We start from the raw sequence: 21,648 nt of genomic DNA, 5'->3' as shown, positions 1-21,648 counted from the left end.
GCAGCTTGAATTTCTTCCTTTATTACCATTAAGTCTTTCTTATTCCTTCACCTTTTCCCATCTGCTCACTAAGCTCTGCTATTCTAGAGATTCCCACCCCCCCTTAGTCTTTTCCTCCTCTTTTGAACATTAATACATATCTCACTCAGTTATAGACCTATTTGCACAATAGTGTCTCTAATTAGGTTTATTTTCAAGTATTTTATCTTGTGGTTGGCTACTGTGAATGGTATTGCTTCCTTAGTTTCCACTTGATCTAGTAATCATTGAACAGTGTCCTTTCCTTGTCTCTTAAAAGTTTTATTTAGTGGAGACTGGTAATGTCACTCCTGCTTTTTTGGGAATGTTATTTTGCTTGATGTAGTTTTTTGTCTACCCTTTGATTTTTAGTCCATACTTTCCCACATTTCTTAAATTTGTCTTTTGTATGTCAGAAGCATATTGTTTTGGTGTTTTTTAAAATTCATTCTGCTAGTAATTTTTCTATAAATCAGTATATTTAAGGTATTCCTGTTGCGTGTGATCACTGATAGGCCAGGTGTTACCATGGCCATTTTAGTATGTTCCTTTTTCTTTTATTGCTGGCTACTGTAGTTCATCTACTTTCTTCTGTTTCAGTGTGAAGGACTTCCCTCAGTATTTGTTGTGGAGTTGTTCTTGTTTTCAAGAATTTCTTACATTCCTGGTTTTAAAAAGGACCTAATTTCTCCTTCATATTTGATGAACAGCTTTGCTGAGTACAGGATCCTGGGCTGGCAATTTGATTCTTTCAGTTTCTATAAATGCTCTCCTACTGCCTTCGTTCTCACATGGTTTCTGCTGAGTGGTCAGAGTATAATTGGTTTTTCTTTGTAGGTAACTGGTTTTTTGTTTGTTTGTTTGTTTTTTCCTTATTGTTGCTTATAGTATTTATCCTTGTCCTTGATTTTGGGAAATTTTACTATGATATGTCTTAATGCTTTTCTTTTGGGATTTTCCACAAAGTTTTTTTTCCCAGTAGCTCTTTTTTCTCCTCTTATTCTGAAATGACAATCACAAGGATTTGTTTTGTCTGATGTCTTAGTACCTGAGTATAATGTTTTCTTCATTTTTCTTCTGTCTGTCTTCTTGTATGTTCTCACTGAAGTTGTCTTATATCTTGCTGATTCTCTGATACATCTATTCTGATTTTTTGTGCCTCTATCACGTTAAAAAATTCTGTAACATTGGTCTTGTTAGTCTGGGTTGAATGTTCATGCTTTTCTGTTACTTCATGAACTGTGTTGGTAGTACTCTTTCAGTCTTGATGATGATTTTTTAATCATCTTTTACCTCTTATTTATGGTTTCAACTCTTCCATCATTTGTAGCTTCTTCAGTACCAGTTCTTGGAACACCACCTCAGTATATTTCTTTTGCTTTTCTGTTTCTGGATTATTAGCTGGATCTGCAATCTGGTATGATTTTTTAGGTGAAGGCTTCTTTCGTTTTTTTCCATGTTTGAGCCTGACTGCTGCTTTCTTGACATAGTATGATGTTCTTTTTGGTATGAGTGAGGCAGTTTCTGTTGTGTCTGTGTAGGTAGCTGTCAGATCCCTATCTTTATGATGCTATTGGTAGAGTTGCAGATTTAGGTTTTGCCCCTGATTCAGTTTCCCAGTGGCAACCTTTACTGTTGATCATTTGTGGATGGCTGTTTTCCTATTTCTTGTGGAAAATTTCTCATTTGGTTGTCCCTGGAGGGGCAGCAAGCTGGGATCTCTATGTTTGGCCAGTTATGATGAGTCTGCTTCTCTGTCCTGCCTTGTAGTTTAATAAGAAGGAGTATTTTGCTCCAGAAGTAGGTTGCTTGTGCCTGTGTTGTTTCCTGTGGCTGGAAGAGAGGGGCTATTTCCCACTGAATTAAAAAAAGCCTTAGGGAACAGTCCCAGGAATGCTGTCCAGGATACTTTACTCCCCAAGTCTTTTTGCTAAGATGTACCTGTGGCTTCTCTTGTGGCTGGATCAGAAGAGTGGTTTCCCCAGAGCAGAAAAAGCACCTGGGAAATTGGGAAAGTGCAAGGATTTCTGCCAGGTCCCTTGGTGTTTGGTCAGTCCTTCTGGTGTATGATGGCCAAAGAGGCTTTTTCTTGCTCTTGGCTAGTTCAAGTGGCCCACAGGGTGCTCCTTCTTCTATTGACCAGGGAAACCCAAGTGGTGACTCACAACACTCTTCCCTCTCTGCTTACTATTTCCCAAAAGAAGTGAATGCATGGGTGGGAGAGGGGAAAAAATTCATGGGTCACTGGAAGTTGGGTGGACTAAGGGTTGCCCATTAGGCCCTTTTGTTATTACTGGGTGGCCTACAAGGCACTCCCCTCTCTGATGGCTGGGACATTCAGACACCTGAGTGGTAGGTAGTCCGAAGGACTCTTCCCTCCTCTCACTGTTTTCTGGTGGTGGCAAATCTCTTTCCTTTTAAAAATTTTCTTATTCAACTATATGTACTCTATGATCTTCTAAAAACACATGGTTTCTGGATTCCTCCTTTTCCTATAAATATATTTGTTTCTCCAGCTTTATTTATTACCCTCATGGAGTTTTGGTTGTGAAGTCAGTATAAAGTTTTGCTGCTAACTCAAAACCCATGTTTCTTTGGCAGTTCGAATCCACCAGAAGTTCCAAAGGAAAAATATGGGCAGTATCCTTCCTGCACCATGTGAAGCATCAGCAACCCAACAGAGGGTTACTATGAGTCAGAACTGATTCACTGGTAATGAGTATTTGTTTTAGCCTATCTTATAATTTAGGGAGCTCTCATGGCCTAGTGGGTAAGGGTTTCTACTGCCAATCCAAAGGCAAGGGGTTCAAATATATTAGCAGCTCCATGACAGAAAGATGAGTAAACTCCTTTTGTGCAATTTACAGCCTCTGAAATCTGCTAGAGGGTCACTTATGGATAGACAATTCTGACAAAATGGCAATTAGTTGTTTTATTTAAGTCACTTTTTTTATCAACTCTTTATAGGTCATCTAACTTTTCTGTTCCTTAATAGTACCCAAAAATAACTAATAATCAAGCATTGTTATATAAAGAAGCAGAGACATCTATTATGAGAGCAATACTAGGAGTAGCTAAATGGAAATTTGAGGTAGATTGATATAATTTTGGTCTGGAAGATCAGAAAATGATTACTGGAATAGCTGATATAGGCATATTCATTTTGTTGTGTTTGGTATCCTCCCCCCTACCACCTTTCGAAGATCTATTAGAACATTGTACTGCTTAGGTCTACTGTTGTCATTTTCCCCAACAGCATGTGGAACTGAACCTATAATATATCTCCAAGGTCTGCCTGTGCTTAAACTGTGTTTTAAAGGCTTGAATCTATTAAGAAAAGATAGAGTATTCCCAGAGAAGTGGGTGATCTAAGGAAAACTAAAAAATAAAAAAAAAAGTAGGTAAAAAAGTAAAACTTTTGTTTGTTTCACATAGGCTCTTTATTTATGAGGGTGCTCTAGTGGCTTAGTGATAAGGAGCTTCGCTATCAATCCACAGGCACAAAGTTCAACTCCACCAGCTGCTCAGAGGAAAAAATATGGGAAATCTCTTGTGCAATTTACTGTCTCTGAAAACCTGCTGGAGAGTCAACTAAGAGTTGCTTCCAAAACAACAGTACATGACATGAACTATATGGTTTCTGTTATTCTGATATGTTTAAGTTCAATTTTCATTATGTCAAAAACAGACTTTACTTTAAAAATCTCTAACTCATTGCCATTGAGTAAAAACCTATTCATAGCTAATCCTCCAGTGGGATATCAGAGGGTTGGAAGGAAATAGTTCATGTTTCTCCTTCTGTGTCGCTGGTGAATTAATACCATAAGAGAGCCACTATCTTTGGGTCAGTGAGCACTGGTAACCTAGTGGTAAGAAGACAAGCTGTAATTCCAAAGGCATGTGATTCAAATCCACCAGGTGCTCAACAGGAGAAGGATGGGCAATCACCTCCATGTGCCAGACTGCCTCTGAGAACTCACTGGTAAGTCAGCTATGGGTTGGTTCTGACTTGATGGTATGAAACAACAACCACCTTTGAGTTAGCAGTGTAGCACCTTATGGAGTACAGTACCAGAACTCCCTGTGTCAAACACAAATTCTACTTAGTTCCTTGAAAAGAAATAAAATCATGCCAATACCTAAAAAGCTATTGCTGCCAAGTTGATTCCAAATCTTAGAGACCCTCTGTCAGGTTTCTGAAGTTGTAATCTTGACAGAAGGAGACTACTTCGTCTTCCTCACACTAACAATTTAAGGTTCAAACATCTGGCCTTTAGATTGACAACTCAACATCAAATACTATGACAGCCCAACAACAACTATGCCATTGTGCTGTTAAAACCCATCCAGTTAGTGACAACACAAGGGGACTGGATGTACAGCAGAATAAAACACTGCTCAGTCTTGATCCACTCTCATAAGTTCTGCTAGTCCTAGTTAAGCACACTGTTGCAGTAACTGTGCTGCAGGAAATAAAAAAAAGACTACAAACCTACTGCTGGAATGTCAGTTCTAATTCACAGGGTCCCTACAAAGCAGGGTCGAACTGCCATCAGGGCTTCTGAGGTTGTAAAACTATGTAGGAACAGACTGCGTCATTGTCCTTCTGAAGAGATTTGAACTGCTGTTCTGGTTAGTAACCCAAATGCTTATTCCACAGCGTCACCATGGCTACCTTAAAACAGAATGCATTCTAGTCAGGATTTCAAAGTCCCTGATGACATAGTATGTAGGTACTGTGTAGGCCTGTTCAATGGAAATGGATGAAATGGTGCCATGAACCAGAAGTGGGCTGGTGGTAAAGTGTGCTATGTGTAGGGTTGCCAACTGAAAGCTTGGCACTTCAAATCCACTAGTTGCTCAGTGGGGAGACACAGGAATTCTCCTCTTCTAAAGGTTTACAGCCCAAGAAACCCAATGGAGGGTCATCATAAGTTGGGATTAACTTGACTATAGTGAGTTTGGTTTATTCAAGATTTCTTGTCTAAAACTGACAAGTTATCATTGTTGGAATGCATTAACAATTTCCCCATATACAATCTCATAATATATACTAGAATTTAAAACATATTGTTGTTTGCAGTTAAGTTGGAGCTGACTCTTAGCTAACCACCCAGCAGGTTTTCAGAGGTAATAAACACATGGGACGAGTTTGCTCATCCTTTTCCCACAGAGCAGTGGATTCTAACCATGTGACTGTACGCTCCCTTAAAACATATTAAATGCTGTTATTATGCTAAGTGAGTAATACTATTCAACTAGCAACAAACAACACTTGTCTAAAGATTTTACACTTTCTTTAAGCAAAAGGAAATATAAAGAATTACCATAAAATCAGCAAACACTGAAACTTCGGCATTCCCTAGATTAGAAAAGAGTTTGTCATTATTATGCCTCTTGAACGTAGGAATGCAGCACTACAGGTTTACACACACACAGGGGGAAAAATCACTACTAAATACAAATCTAACCTCTTCAAGTTTAAGATTCTTCCCTGATGAAATAGTTTAGAATTAAACTAAGGAAGCTGTTACAAATAGATAAAGCATTCAGTAAGAAAGTACTAATGCTTTACCAAAAGCAATTTGGATACAAACAAAATTTATTTTAAATCTTTGCACCGTCATTCCTCTCCTGATATCTCCCTTCCTTTAATGTGAAAGAGCTGACAATTACAAATGTAATTTTAATGTAACTCTCCAGCTACTTTACAGGCCCATTAACTAACTTTGCAAAAAGGAAGCAAAAGGCCAATATTCCTGTTTATATCCCTTCAAGGTTTTCTAAAACTCAACAGAAGCAGACACAATAGAGAAATTCAGAAAAGTAAAAATTAAGCACACATTCTGTATAAGGAAATGAATGTTTATAGCAATAAGAGCTTTTGTTTTCAAAAGAAAATTATTTGGCACAGGAGAAGAGAAGAATAAAGCCATCCTAACTAAATGGTATAATTAATTTGATAAAATCAGAATAAAATATAAAAGGAAATTTTTAAAAATTTTAATATATTATTCTTAAATTTGTATAAACACTATTTTATACCTCATAGTCAATATATTTTGACCAAGATAGAGTACTTAGCTACCATATTGCTTTAATTTTTAAAGAAAATCAGTTGAGTTGCATTCTAAAGAACTGTAGTTCTTTTTGGTTTTTTAAAAAAGTTATGATTTTAGTGAAAGGTTTTTTTAATAGAAAGGTTGGATTTACATTTTTTCATCAGTACGCATTATCCTCCCATTAATCACTTTGTATAACATATCTTGTTTCAGGTTGTTAACTGTCATACATATGTCTGATTATCCATTTATTTCAAATCTTCCTTCCCCTATATTTTGCCCCCCATATTAATGCCTACTCAAAGTTGTTGTAAAGCCTAAATGAGTTAATATCTAAAATGTACTTAGCAAATGCCAAAAAAGCTTTGTTTTTGTTGTTATGTGCTGACCTTATGAACAATAGCTCTAAATCCTGCTCTACCTGGAGCCAGTATCACTGTCTCTGATATACGTGCCCTAATTCATCTCCCGTGTTGTCCCTTTTCAAGGACTGGTTACTCCTGGCAACAAGCCCAAAGTATGAGATTGAACTCCAAAATCTTTGCCTCCAGACAATAACTTGGTTTCACCCTCTCCAGAACAGATACTTGTTGTCTATGGTATGTTGTTGTTGCTGTTGATTGCCTTAGAGTTGAGCACAACAAATAGTGGCCCTATGAATAAAAGGCCTGAAGCCCATCTAAAACTATTTACATTTATCAAAGTTCACAGAATTCCCAGAGGCATGGTGTTTAGGAAGTGGATGCCACTCCTGCTTCCAAACCTGTCATAGTATGTTATTGTTGTTATGTACCCAAGCTTCTTATTCATGTTTCTATAAAGTTCTTTCTACAGCCTAAACTTTGATACTTTGTCTCTTAATTATTCTTCAATTCATCAAAAACTGGGTTCTATATTTAATATTTCATTCTAAATACACTTCTGGAGGACGCTAAAAACCACCTAATTGCAAATATAAAAGTTATTTTTAGTCCTTATCTTAATTTGTAAACTATGACACATTTTAAAAACTGTCTTTACTTCTGTAGCATCATTCTTTCCTTTTTTCCTTCAGTTCCTTTGACTTCTTGTTTAAAGAAGAAATTTATCATAACATTCATTGAACACTAATATAGGCCAAATACTATGCAAAGGGCCATGCATAATTAATAAAGCACTTTCCAGTAGGTACTAGTATGTCAATTTTACAAAGAGAAAATAGATTTGGTAAGGTTTACCGTAATCAGGTTATACAGGACATGGCACACTAACTACAAAGCCCATAGTAGCATAAAGTACTGTTGTTAGGGCCCATTGAGTTAATTACAACACACAGAAACCTTATGTGCAACAGAGACAAGCCTTGCTCCATTCTATACCATCTTCATCATGCTTAAGGATATTGTAGCTGTCATTGTTTCAATCCATCCATTCTATACCATCTTCATTATGCTTAAGGATATTGTTGCTGTCATTGCTTCAATCCATCCCATTGAGAGTCTTCCACTCTTTCATTGACCCCTCTACATTTCCTAACATGACTTCTTTTCCCAAGAACAGGGGCCTCCTGACAACATTCCCCAAACACATGAGACGAAGTTTCACCATCCTTATCTCTGAGGACCATTCTGTTTTATTTTCTCGAGGCAGATTTAGTTTTTCTTTTGGCAGTCCATGCTACATTTAATACTCTTTGCCAATATCATAATTACAAGATAGTGATTCACCATTAACCTTCCCAATTTAGTGTCCAATTTTCACATGTATACAAAGCAAATGAACTTATCATGACTTGGATCAGGTCACTTTAGTCTTTAAACTTACATCCTAACTCTTTAGCACTTTAAAGATGTCATTGCCATTGGATTTGCCCAATGAAACACATCTTTTGATTTCTTGATTAATACTGCCATGGATGTCAATGGTGGATCCAAGCAAAAGGAAACCCCTGACAGTTTCACTATTTTTTCTATCTATTATGATGTTGTCTTATCATTCCAGTTGTGAGAATCTATGTTTTCTTGATACTGAGGTGTAAAACCATACTGAGCTAATGCTTGATAACACTTTATCTAGATGACTTTATATAATGCTGTAGATTTAGATATAAAGTAGTAGATTTAAAATAGTTTAAAATGACTTTCCCAGACATTGGTTTTGACATTGTCCTTATAGTGGGATTATGTTAATGATGTGAATGAGGCAGAGAGAACCTTTCTGGGTAGGAACATACTAATAAAGTATAAAGGCTATTAAGTGGGGAGCTCTCATGGGCTAGGAGCTAAGGAGTTATGCTGCCAACCCAAAACTATGTTGAATCCGTGCTCTGCAAGAGAAAGAGAGGTAATTTCTTCTTGTGAGATTTGTACTGTCTGAAAACCTGTTGGAAGCTCAGGTATGAGTCGGTTCCAAGTTGGTAGTATATAAGAACAACAGACTACTAACATGTGGCTTGGCCTGTTCTGACATTCCATTAGGCTTAAATTGGGCAGGTTCAGTGTCAGAAAAGGAAATCTAGGAGCCATCAAAAGGGAAGAGTCCAGCATACATCCACTTGGACCAGAGAGAGCTGCGAGAGTCAGACCAAGACTTAGACAACAGGTAGCCTTGGCCTAAGCTTGCTGGAGGACTGGGGCTGGAGCGAGGTGGGAAAGTGATGCAATAACTGGCAAAACCAAGGGAGTTTTTAAACACTAGCCTGAAGCCACAAAGATGAAGATTAAAGTGCCAAAGTGCCTTTAAGCAAGTCTGAGAAGCTATCTTGACTGAAGAATCATATCCTATTTCTGACCTGAATTATAACCTGTTAACATCCTGAATAAACCCCTTAACGAGTATAATCTGTGAGTTCTGAGTAGTCACTGCAATGAATCAGCAGACCTTGTAGCTTAGTAGACCAAGCCCTGAGAGGGATGTCTGACCTTATAAGAATCTGTTTGTTGTTTAAATATTGGTGGACAGGGATTGGCCCCCTTTGTGGAGTTAGTCATATGTGGTTATCCCCACACTGGCTTTACTGTTTTTACAAATGTTATTAGAATTATATAGATAAACAGGCTTTTAAAATATTTTAGATTTATAGTTGTTTTTGTTGTTAAGTACCACTGAATCATAGGCGACTCATAACGACCCTATGAATGAAAGATCGGGACACTTGTATAACTTTCATCCTTTCTCAGATTCATAGGGTTTCTGGTGGTAAGATATTATGGAAACAGATGTCACTCCTGCTTCCAAGCTTGTTTTAGTCGGGGAGCTCCACCAAACACTGTCTGCCATGGGTAAGTAACCATTATCGCATTTGACACATCAGTGTCACAGTGTTTAGCTTCACTTTATAGTATTAAAAAAAATCTTTCAGTAACCTATTGTCTCACTTAACGAATTCTTAGATTTTAAACCCAAATTTTTTTTTGTTTGTTTGTTTTTGAGCCATAGCCCAGGCACTGTATATATCAGGAAGCATTTCTCAATTTTTTTTTTTTTTACCATGAGCTACTGTGAGAACATTTTTTACATGTAGTCTGATAAACAATCTTACCATTCTCTCCTGCCTCCTGCTTCACAAATAACAAAACTGAAGAAGTACTTCAAATGGTATTTAGGTTTACTACAAGAGATGTACCCTGACATTCTGTTTGCTTGTTTCTTTTCATTAAAATATGAAAGCTGTTATCTAGTGAACTGATTTTGCAACTACTCCTGGAACAAAACTTTAATATATTAAAATTCTTTAGAAACTTATTATAATAGGTAAAATGTTATTGTGACTGATATTCATAAACTATTTTAAAATAGATGTATCATTTTAGAAGCAGCAGGTTAAAAAAGCTCTGATTAGACAAATAGAGTCATGTAAAGTTTATAATTCTGATGGAAGTGCAAAACTTGCCAAACTTAATAAAAAGAGAAAAAAAGAATGAATATTTTAAGCCTCAAATATTTAAAAATTACAGAAATGATGCAACCGTGTATTTAATTTCATTGTGGTATTTCCTCATTCATCACTGCAAAATCAGAGAAAAATGTTTATAAAACAAACTATTTATTTCATTAGATGAACTAAAGATAATTTTACCTGTAGTAAACTCGAAGTGTCTGGATTTCTTCTTCTAATTTTTTGTACTGCTGAACTGCAGTTTCTTTGGCTTGTTGCATAGATAATAACTTTGCCTGAAAGTTAGTTAAGAAAATTTGTTATTAATTTTAGTGTGTTAAAGCACAGCACTATAGAGTGACACTTTAAATCTTTAGTTCCTATTAGCTTTAAAACTTACCAATATTTTAGCACAGTCTCAAAACTTACTGTAAAGCGATCCAAATATAGCAATAATAAAAACTCTAAAAACAGGAGCATAATAAATTTAGCAACGTTACTCCTTACTAAGTTTCCATCTTATTTATCTGTATTATCAGATACGTTTTATATGCCCTTCCGCAATGTTTAACTTTATACACAGAATTCAGAATGTGGAACATAGGTTCAGACTGTATCAGGAGGAGAGATAAGCAAAATGGGTGTTTCACATGCAAATTGAATGTGGCTCTACAGCTTAAGCACAGATTTTCTTTTAACTTTAAGAGTAGAATTCAGAAAATTCTAAATATGCTGTCATGCTATAGTCTGTATTTCATATAGAAAAACTACAAGAATACAACCTGATTCTTAGAGATATCATTTAACCTGTTCATTATCTGCAGAGGCAAGGGAGGGGAAAAGGCCTGAACGGATAACACTGGGAGCCTTGAATGCTAGATATTTTATTTAAGGGATGGAATTATCTCTCCTTGATTGTAACATTTAAGCTTTAAAGAGTCTGCCAGTATTTTTAAACAAAGTTCAAATGACTTTTATTAGGTTATTAATATTGCTGTAACATAAATATCACAAGTAGTGGCTCTAAAGACATATTCCACAGTTCTGGACTCAAAAGTTCAAATCAGGACTTTTTTGAGGGTATTTTCTTTTTAGCGTCCCTCTACCAAACAGGATGTCCTCCTCCAGTTAACATGCCAGAAGTATATGAGATGATCTCTCCCCATTCTTACTTCTAGGAGCATTGTGTCTGTACTTCTTCCTGGACAGATTTGTTCTTCTGGCCATCAACAGTATACTTAATAACATACACCAATACTACAAGTCAAAGTCATCAATTTTTTGTTTTGTTTTCCTCACTTTTTGTCAAGCTTTTGCATGCATATAGACAACTGAAAATACTATGCCTTGGGACAGTCACATCTGATATCCTGCGCGTGAATATTTTAAAGAGGTACTTTAGTGTAATATAGGGAGCTCTGGGAGCCTAATGGGCCCAGTTCTATGCTGACAACCCAAAGGCAGGTGAGTTGGATCCACAGACACTCTGTGGATAAAGAGGGCAATTTCCTCCCTTGAGATTTACAGTTTCTGAAAACCTGCTGAAGGGGGTTGGGGTCAGCTATAAGTTCATTCTGACATAACAGCAATGAGTGTTAGTAGAATATAAATGAGTATTAGGTAATGGTACTTTCCTACTTTCATAACTGAGAATTACAAAGCATGCAGTGACTTGGATATCTGTATATAAGCTAATCCACTACCTTTCAGTCAGTTCCATTTCACAGCAGTCATCCATCAAGCTTCTGGAGCTAAAAGACTTCTTTTATTTATTTTTTCCATTTGCATTATATTTTGTTCATTTATATTGTGGGTTTCCCCCCTTCCTTTACAATCATCCAAGCAACAACTACTTTGTGAAAGTTTATGCCTTAATATCCCCCCTTTAGCTCGCCAATTGCTGATCTGCTCATCCCTATCACCCCAGTACTCCAAGGAAACAAGCACACCCCTTTTGTTGAAAGATCCTCTATTCAGCTTGAAAACTTTAAGCACCTGCATCTAAAAGCATCACCCAGTCTAGAGCAAGCCATCAGGCTGCAGCAATCAACTCATGTTCACAGCATGGATCACCTTCTCCTACATGATTGGGTTCTGGTTAACTCATTCCCAGCCATCTGTGGCTAGGTTTAGACGGGCATCAGCTGCAAGCTCAGGAGTCCACACTTCCTCCTGCATTCCAGACCTCTTGATCTCCTCACTCAGCCCTAACTCCCGCATGAGGCCAAGCTTAGTCAATAGGTCGGGGGTCCTCGTGACTCTCTGTTCTAAAGTCAACAACCGTTCCCTGCTCATCTACACATCTGTGCATGTTAGGTGGGCAGTGCAGAAGGAACACGACCAAGCTCAGTGTGCTTCTCTGTTATATTCCTCCCACTTCCACTTCTGTGGACCTAAGTGATTGAAAAGAGAAAGCATCCTCCAACCTTAGTCTTGGAGGTGGAGGCTGTTGTGTGCCAACTTTGATCTGCCTCAGACACCAAATAACTTGTTCCATTTATAAAAAGACAGTCTTTCCTTTTTTTCTTTTCCCTTCTTTCCTTTCCTGTTTGCCTTTATTTCAAACATTAATCTCTTCCACTGACAGTCCAATGTAGGTCCACAAATCCTTGCCTCTAAGGAGCACTCTGGCTGCACTTTCTCCAAGACATGTTGTTGTTGTTATGTGCTGTCGAGTCATTTGCGACTCATAGCAACCTTATGTACAACAGCCCTAAACCCTGCTCTATCCTGTGCCACTCGCATTGCCTCTGACACACCCATCCCAATTACCCCAGTCACTGAATCAATCCACCTCATAGAGGGTCTTCCCCTCCTGCGCTGTCCCTCTACTCCGCCTAGCATGATGTCCCTCTCGAAAGACCTGTCTCTCCTTACAACATGTCCAAAGTATGTCAGACGAAGCCCCAGAATCCTTGCCTCCAAGGAGTAGCCTGGTTTAACCCTCTCCAAGATGAATCTGCTTGTTTTCTTGGCAGACCATGGTACATTTAATACTCTTCTCCAGCACCACAGCTCAAAGGCGTCAATTCTCCTTCTATCCTCCCTAGTCATTTTCCAACTCTCTGATGCATAACAAGTGATTGCAAAAACCACAGCCTGAATCAGGTGGACCTTAGTTTCCAGAGAGACACCGTTGCTCTTGAGTACTTTAGAGAGGTCCCTAACAGCAGACTTTCCCATCGCAATACGTTTTTTGATTTCCTGGCTGCTGGTGCCAAGAGTGTTGACTGTGGAACCAAGCAAACTGAAGCTGTGAACAGAATCTTTGTCTTCTTGACATTGAGCCTCAGTCCATACTGAAGGCTGCAGTCCTTGACGCTCTGCAGTAAGTGCATGAGGTCCTCCTCAGTTTCATCGAGCAGGGTTGTGTCGTCTGCATAACGCAGATTGTTGATAGATCGTCCACCAATCCTAAAGCCACGCTTCTCCTCATAGAGCCCAGCCTCTCGGATAATCTGCTCTGCACACAGGTTGAAAAGGTATGAAGATAGGACACATCCCTGGCGTACACCCTTCCCAATTTTGAACCATGCAGTGTTGCCCTGCTCTGTTCTGACAACTGCCTCTTGGTCCAAGTATAGGTTTCGCATTAGCAAGATTAAATGTTCTGGGATTCCCATTCTTCTCAGAGTCAGCCACAGTTTGTTATGATCCACGCAGTCAAATGCCTTTGCATAATCAATGAAACTCCAAGACATAGCTGTTATTGATTTTGGTAGTCAATGGAATATTCAGTATTTTCTTCAATACCACAACTTAAAGCTATCAGTTTTCTTCTGTCATCCTTATTTACTGTTCAGCTATCAGATGCACAGCAAGTGACTGAAATGTCCATAGTCTGAATCAGGCACACCTTAGTCTTCAAAACGTACATCATTACTCTCCAGTACTGTGGAAAAGTCCTTAAACAATGGCTACTCCAGTGCAATATGTCTTTTGAATTTTTTGACCACTGGTGTCAAAGGTTGTGATTATGGATCCAAGTCATTGACAATTTCAGTCTTTCTTCCTTTCTGTTATGATGCTGCCTATTGGTCCAGTGGTGAATAGTTTTGTCATCTTGATGTTGAGATATAATTAATATTGAAGGCTCTAGTCTTTGATCTTCTACAGTAAGTATCTCAAGCCATCCTTACATTCATCAAGCAAGGTGGTATCATCTACATAACACAAGTTGTTGATGAACCTTCCTCCAATCCTAATGCCACATTCTTCTTCTTAGATTTCAGCTTCTCAAACAATTTGCTCAGCACACAGACTGAACATGCAGTGTTCCCTTGTTCGGTCCAGACATGGCATTACTGGTGAGAATGCAACTATGTTTCATTGTTTTTGTTATGTGTCATTGAGTTCCCTACAACTCAGTAACCATATGTACATTAGCTCTGAAAACTGCTCTAACCTGTGCAAGTGTCACTGTCTCTGACAGACCTAACTCCATTTTTCCAGTCACTGAGTCAATCCATATTATTCCAGTCTTCCTATTCTGTGCTCTCCCTCCACCCTTCCAAGCATGAAGTCCCTCTCCAAGGACTGGTCCTTCCTGTCGGCCACATGTCCAAAGTATGTGAGGCAGAAATTAAAAATATAAATACAAGCATTATAAAGCTGATACCATTCTATGTTATTGTTGTTACGTGCTGTCAAGTTGCTTGCGACTCATAGCAACCCTATGTACAACAGCCCTAAACTCTGCTCTGTCCTGTGCCAATCGCACTGTTTCTGACACTCCCATCCCGATTATCCCAGTCACTGAATCAATCCACCTCGTAGAAGGCCTTCCCCTCTCCTGCGCTGTCCCTCCGCCCTTCCAAGCAGGATGTCCTTCTCCAAGGACTGGTCTCTCCTCACAACATGTCCAAAGTATGTTAGATGGAGCCTCAGAATCCTTGCCTCCAAGGAGCCACCCAGTTTGACCCTTTCCAGGATGAATCTGTTTGTTTTCCTAGCAGTCCATGGTCCCCTCAATACTCTTCTCCAGCACCATAGTTCAAAGGCATCAATTATCCTTCTATCCTCCTTGGTCATTGTCCAACTCTCTGATGCATAACAAGTGATAGCAAAGACCATGGCCCGTATCAGATGCACCTTTGTTCTTCAGTACTTTGGAGAGGTCCTAACAGCAGACTTTCCCATGGCAATGCACCTTTTAATTTCCTGGCTACTGGTGCCAAGAGTGTTGACTGTGGAGCCAAGCAAACTAAAGCTGTGTACAATCTCAATCTCTTCACCATCCATCCTGATGCTGCCAATTGGTCCAGTGGTGAGAATCTTTGTCTTCTTGACATTGAGCCTCAAACCATATTGGAGGCTGCAGTCCTTGACCCTCTGCAGCAGGTGCTTCAGGTCCTCCTCAGTTTCAGCAAGTAGGGTTGTGTCATCTGCATAACGCAGATTGTTGATAGATCGTCCACCAATCTTGACTCCACATTTCTCCTCATAGAGCCCAGCCTTCCGGATGATCTGTTCTGCATATAGGTTGAAAAGGTATGGAGATAGGATGCATCCCTGGCATACGCCCTTCCCAATTTTGAACTATGCAGTGTTCCCTTGCTCTGTTCTGACGACTGCCTCCTGGCCCAAGTATAGGTTTCACATTAGCACGATCAAGTGGTTCTGGGATTCCCATTCTTCTCAGAGTTAGCCACAATTTTTTATGATCCACACAGTCAAATGCCTTTGCATAGTCAACGAAACACAGATATACTTTCCTCTGCTATTCCCCGCTTTCAGCTAAGATCCATCTAACATCATCCCTAGTACCATCATCCCTACAACATCCCTAGTACCACGACCCCTTCTGAACCCAGCCTGGACTTCTGGAATTTCTCTGTTGATGTGCTGTCCCAGTCGTTTTTGGATAATCTTCAGTAGAATCTTGCTTGCATGTAAAATCAATGAGATTGTTGTATAGTTTCCACACTCTGTTGGGCCACCTTTCTTTGGTATGGGAACAAATATAGATATCTTCCTGTCAGTTGGCCAACGAGTTGTTCTCCAGATTTCTTGGCACAGCTTAGGGAGCATGTCCAGGGCAGCATCTGTTAGCTGAAATATGTCAACTGGTATGCCATCTATTCCTGGGGCCTTATTTTTTGCCATTTCCTTCAAAGCAGCCTGAACTTCTTCTTTCATCACCATAGGCTCTTGCTCATATGTTGTTTCATGAAATTCTGTGTCTGCCAATTCCTTTCGATACAGTGATTCAGTATATTCTTTCTATCTTCTTTTAATACTTCCTGTATCATTTAATATTCTGCCGAAAGCATCTGTGATTATAGCAACTCGAGGTTTGAATTTGTTCTTCAGTTCCTTGAGCTTATGAAATGCTGAGCGAGTTCGGTCCTTTTGATTTTCTGACTCCAACTCCTTGCACATTTCATTGTAATATTTTACTTTGTCATCCCATGCTGCCTTCTGAAATCTTCTATTCAACTCTTTAGTATCTTGAATTCTTCCATGTGCTTTGGCATGTCTGCGCTCCAGTGCAATTTTCAGAGTCGCTTCTGACATACATACTTTTATAAATCATGCTTTTAAGTTTAAGCATGGTTTAATTAAAATAAAAAAATAATGGTTTAGAAGTAACGAGTTCTACTGCAACACAAAGGAATGCAGTTTGCTTGAATCCTCATCATTTTTCGTTACTGACATACATTGGATTGAGTTTTGCTTATTTCCCCAGTGGCACTGTAGGGTAAGTATTGGAATGCCTACAACACTTGGGAAAGGTTGGCAGTTTGAGCCCATCAGTCACTTCTTGGTTGACAGAAGAGGTGGCTTGTCAATGTAAAGATTTACAGTCCAGAGACACTAAAGACCAGTTCTCAACTGCCCTATAGGGTGGGTGTGAGTCAAAACTGACCTGAAAACAGAGACTATACAGAAACAATATATAATATTCTACCTTAAAATTTTTATAAAAAAGAATACCATTTTGGAAGAAGCATAGAGTTGGTCAGGATTTCTGCACTCTGTCAAGGTGATAAGTTAGTATTTTATACAACTATAATTTAAATAAGCACTCTCTCTACTTAGAGACACATTTTTTATAAAATATTTATCAAAACAAGACATGTGTGCACTAAAGTACCAAAATTACTTCAGCATATACATGAATAGATTTTTAAAAGTCAGACTTAACTATGTCATAAGAGAATCATGTAACAACCAGCACAAATTATTGAATATTTTCATTACCTAAAAAGTGTTCCCTTGTGCACTAGTATAGTAAATGCCTTTCATTTTACCCCTAGCCTCTGGTAGCCATGGATGTGATTTCTGTCCCTATACTTTAGCCCCTTCTAGAATGTTATATAAGTATAATCATCTAGTACCCCCTTTCAGTCTGTTTTCTTTCACTTATCCAAGTGATTTTGAGATATACTGCTATTACTGATAGTGAGCAATAGTTTTTTCCTTTTATTTCACCAAGCAATCCATGGTATGATAGTACTGCAAACCCATATATCCATTAACTAGGTAATTTTTAACATTGTGATTGTTTTCATCATGGAAAATTAATAGCTGCTATAAACAGCTGTGAAGATAAATGTGGCATCAGGATGGGAGAAAGACTCATCAGCAACCTACATTATGCAAATGACACAACCTTGCCTGCTGAAAGTGAGAGGGAATTGAAGTGCTTGCCGCAGAAGATCAAAGACTATAGCATTCAATATGGATAACATCTGGATTACATCTTAACATTAAGAAGATAAAAATTCTCACCAATGGATTGACAGGCAAAATCATGAGAAATGGAAAAAAGCTTGAAATTATAATATCATTGACTTTATCATATTTGGATACTTAATGAACATCCTTGGTACAAGCAGGAGACATATTGCACTGGGAAAGTCTGCAATCAGGGAACTCTCTCTTTGGAACAATGATGTCAGTTTGAAGAGTAAGATGTGTCTGTCACTTGTCATCATTTGAGAGTTGGGCAATAAATAAGGATGCCAGAAGAATCACAGATGCATTTGAGTTGTAGTGTTGGGTGAAGTGTACTGAATATCCTAAGGACTGAAAAGAATAAAGACACGTCTTGGAAAGGGTATAGCCAGAGTGACCCTTGTAGGTAAAGATGACAAAGCCTCTTTCACGTGCTTTCGGCATGTAGTTAGGAGGGGATTTCGAAACATCAAGGAGAGGAAGACATGACAAGATGGACTGCTGTAGTGAAGCAATGGGTTCAAGTGTGTGAAATGATGAGGAGGGTAGCACAGGACAGGACAGGGTTCAGATCTGTTGTTTGACTTGATGGCACCTAATAAAAGGAACATGCATGCCTTGGAAAAGTACAACATGCTTCGAAGGATGGACAGTCAGTGCAAGAAAGGAAGACCCTCAACTGGATGGACCGACAGAGTGACTGTAACAATGAGTTCAAGTATATCAGAGATGATAAACATGGCCCAGGACAGGACAGGGCTCACAACCATTGTTCTTCAGGTCACTATGAGTCATGTGTGACTAAACAGCACTTACCAACAACAAAAACATAATCACTTGCCATGCATCAGAGAGTTGGACAATGACTAGGGAGAATTGGTGATGGAGAATTGATGCCTTTGAGCTGTGGTGCTGGAGAAGAGTACTGAGTGGACTGCCAAGAAAACAAACAGATTCACCCTGGAGAGGGATAAAGCAGGCTGCTCCTTGGAGGCAAGGATTCTGGGGCTTCATCTGACATACTTTGGACATGTTGTAAGGAGGGACTGGTCCTTGCAAGAGGGGAAGACCCTCTATGAGGTGGATTGATTCAGTGACTGGGGTAATCGGGATGGGTGTGTCGGAGGCAGTGCAATTGGCACAGGATAGAGCAGGGTTTGGGTCTGTTGTACATAGGGTCGCTATGAGTAGCTATGAAGCGACTTGATGGCACATAACAACAACAACATACCACATTGTGTGGAAGTACACCTTCATTACTCTTGGGTAAATATATAAGGACTGGCATTGCTGGGTCATATAGTAAGTGGAACTAGTATAAATTTATTTTGCCAAAATTGATAAAACTTTAAAAATACTTATACTTAACTACACTAGCAATGCCACTTTTTGAATGCCTACTATGCTTTGGATATTGTACCAAGTGCTTGAGATACATTTCTACAGACTTATCCACACAATCAAAGTATAAAGTGATTTCCATTTTCTCTATTTTATAGGTAACAACTGGAAGCAGGAGTGGCATCTGTTTCCTAAACCACATGCCTCTAGAAACTCTACGAACTTTGAGAAATGAAGATAGTTATAGAAAGGCTTCAGGCTTCTTGTTCATAGGGTCGCTATGACTCATGCTCGACTTAACTGAAATCAACAGCAACAACAACATAGGTAACAAAACCAAGGTTAACTGAGGTTAAGTAACTTATAACAGAGCTCGCTCACTTGTGAGTCAGCTCTTGTCAGGTCGAAGCTCAATCACAGATAAGCATCTAGTGGGCTTTTAGAGGTTGTAACTTGTATGGGAGAAGATAACTTGTATTTCTCACACGGAGTCACTGGTGAATTAGAACTGCTCCAGAAATGTTTTGCCACCTATGGGTTATGCATGCAACCTTCTCCTGACTAGACACCACTGTGTTCTGCAGGAAAGTTTTTTGTTGTTGTTAGGTTCTGTTGAGTTGATTACAACCCATAGTGATCCTATAAACAACAGATCTGAAGGAGGAATCTGTAGAAAGCCTAGTGACTGACAAATACAAATTAAGGTCTGCCTGAATCCCTTATACCATGCCACTTTAAAAAATATTTTGGCATTATTAATGGATAATTTTGTTATATTGTACCCTTAAACTTTTCATAGATAACAAAACTAGTTTATTCGGGTATTTAAAAATGATACAAATGTATTAGCTAAAAATTTTTATGGCTTATTTATAAATGTCACAGCCATAATTATAGGTAAAAGGACAAACAAGTATGTACCAAATACTTTTGAGCATTTGGAGACTGTATATTACCCAAACTCTTCCACATATTATTTAAATGTGTGTTCACTAGTGATTGAAAGCCAGATGAGTTGTGGGATGACATCAAAGATATCACTGCATGAAGATTTTAACAGGTCATTACAAAGATAGAATAGGGGGGAAAAATAAAAATGGGTATCAGAAGAGACTCTAAAAATTGTAGTAGAGTTCAAGAAGCCCAAACAATATGAAGAGGTGCTGAAATAAACATTATAACTGAAGATTTCAAAGGACAGCTAGAGAAGACAAAGAAAAGTATTAGAAGAAAATGTACAATGAGCTAGAGAATAAAAAGGGAAGAGCTGGTTCAGTATTTCTCAAGTTAAAAGAACTGAACAGCAAATTTAATTATCAAGCTGGACTATGGGTGAGATGCTATGGGAAATACCTTAAATAATCCAGAAACATTAAACAAAGATTGAGTATCTGGAGCCATTGTAAAAAAAAAATTTGTTGATACTGAAGTAGTTCAGGAAGCAGTATACAATAAAGAGCTAATGGTGATAAAGGAAGAATTTTAAGTGACACTGAAGGCAGTTACAAAAAATAAAGCCTTAGGAATTGATGGGATAACAATTAATATGTTTCACTAACAGATGCAACCCTGGACATTTTTACCAGCTGGAAGACATCTATCTGGCCAACTGACTGTAAGAGTTCCATATATGTTCCCATTCCCAAAAAAGGTGATCCATCAGAATGGGGAAATTATATTCAAGCAAAATATTGCTGAAGGTCATCCAAAAATGGCTAGATCAGGCCATGACGGAAACTTCAGAAGTACAAGTGGTGTTTAGCAGAGACTATAGAACCAGGGATAGCATCACTGTCAGATAGACCTTGACTGAAAGCAGAGAATACCAGAAGAAGACATCATTCTATCTGTGTTTTTTGGTCTTTGTTTGTTTGTTTTTACTATGCAAAGGCATTTGATAGTATGGCTAGTATTGGGAAGAATAAAAATTCCAGAGCATTTAATTATGTTTTTTATGAAACTTATCCCTAGACCAAAAACCTGTTTTATGAACAGAGTAAGGGAATACTATATGGTTTTAAATTAATAAAAGTCTGTGTGTGCACTGTATCCTTTCTCCCTACTTATTCAATCTGTATATTGAGCAAATAATTCTTGATACTGAATTGTATCCCTTTTTATGAAGCAATGTGTTTTTATTTCTTTTTTTTTCTTCTTCTTCTTTTATTTTTAATGAAAGTTTATAAAGAACTTGGATTTCCACTCATTCATTGGTGCACATTTTCCTCCCTGACACTTGATGCTGGATTTTATGAAGAAGAATGTGGCATCAAGTTTGGAGGAAGATTAAACAACAATCTGCATTATGGTTTGGAGGAAGACTCAACAACAGCCTTGCGGCAGCAGGGAGTGGCCAGGGAGAAAAGTACAACAATGGATGACTGGAAACCCTAAGTCTCTGTAAACTTTCATTAAAATTCATAATAATTAAAAAAACCCCACCACACCAAACAACCCCCAGTCTTGCCTGCTGAAAGCAAGGAGGAATTCAGGCATTTGTTGCGGATGATCAAAAACCATAGCCTTCAATATGGATCACGTCTCAACATCAAGAAAAAAAAATATTCAGCAGTGGGCCAAAAGGTAATATAATGATAAATGGAGAAAAGAATGAAATGATCAGTGATTTCATCTTACTTGTACTTACAATCAATATCCTTGGTACCAGCAGCCAAAAAATCAAAAGATGTA

General features: G+C 38.4%; 1 protein-coding gene across 1 annotated transcript in view; it reads right to left on the bottom strand.

Moving 5' to 3' along the window:
• Positions 1-21,648, bottom strand: part of MIPOL1 (mirror-image polydactyly 1) — a 358,287-nt gene that overhangs the window by 144,444 nt on the left and 192,195 nt on the right. Inside the window, exon 8 of the mRNA XM_006891563.1 lies at positions 10,138-10,232. Coding sequence (XP_006891625.1) covers positions 10,138-10,232 — 95 coding nt within the window. The remainder of the gene's footprint in view (positions 1-10,137; positions 10,233-21,648) is intronic.

Source organism: Elephantulus edwardii, unplaced genomic scaffold (genome assembly GCF_000299155.1).
Source record: "Elephantulus edwardii isolate Elephantulus edwardi_28Jun2011 unplaced genomic scaffold, EleEdw1.0 scaffold00100, whole genome shotgun sequence".
Classification (NCBI taxonomy): Eukaryota; Metazoa; Chordata; class Mammalia; order Macroscelidea; family Macroscelididae; genus Elephantulus; species Elephantulus edwardii.
This window is presented reverse-complemented; position numbering and strand designations above follow the sequence as displayed.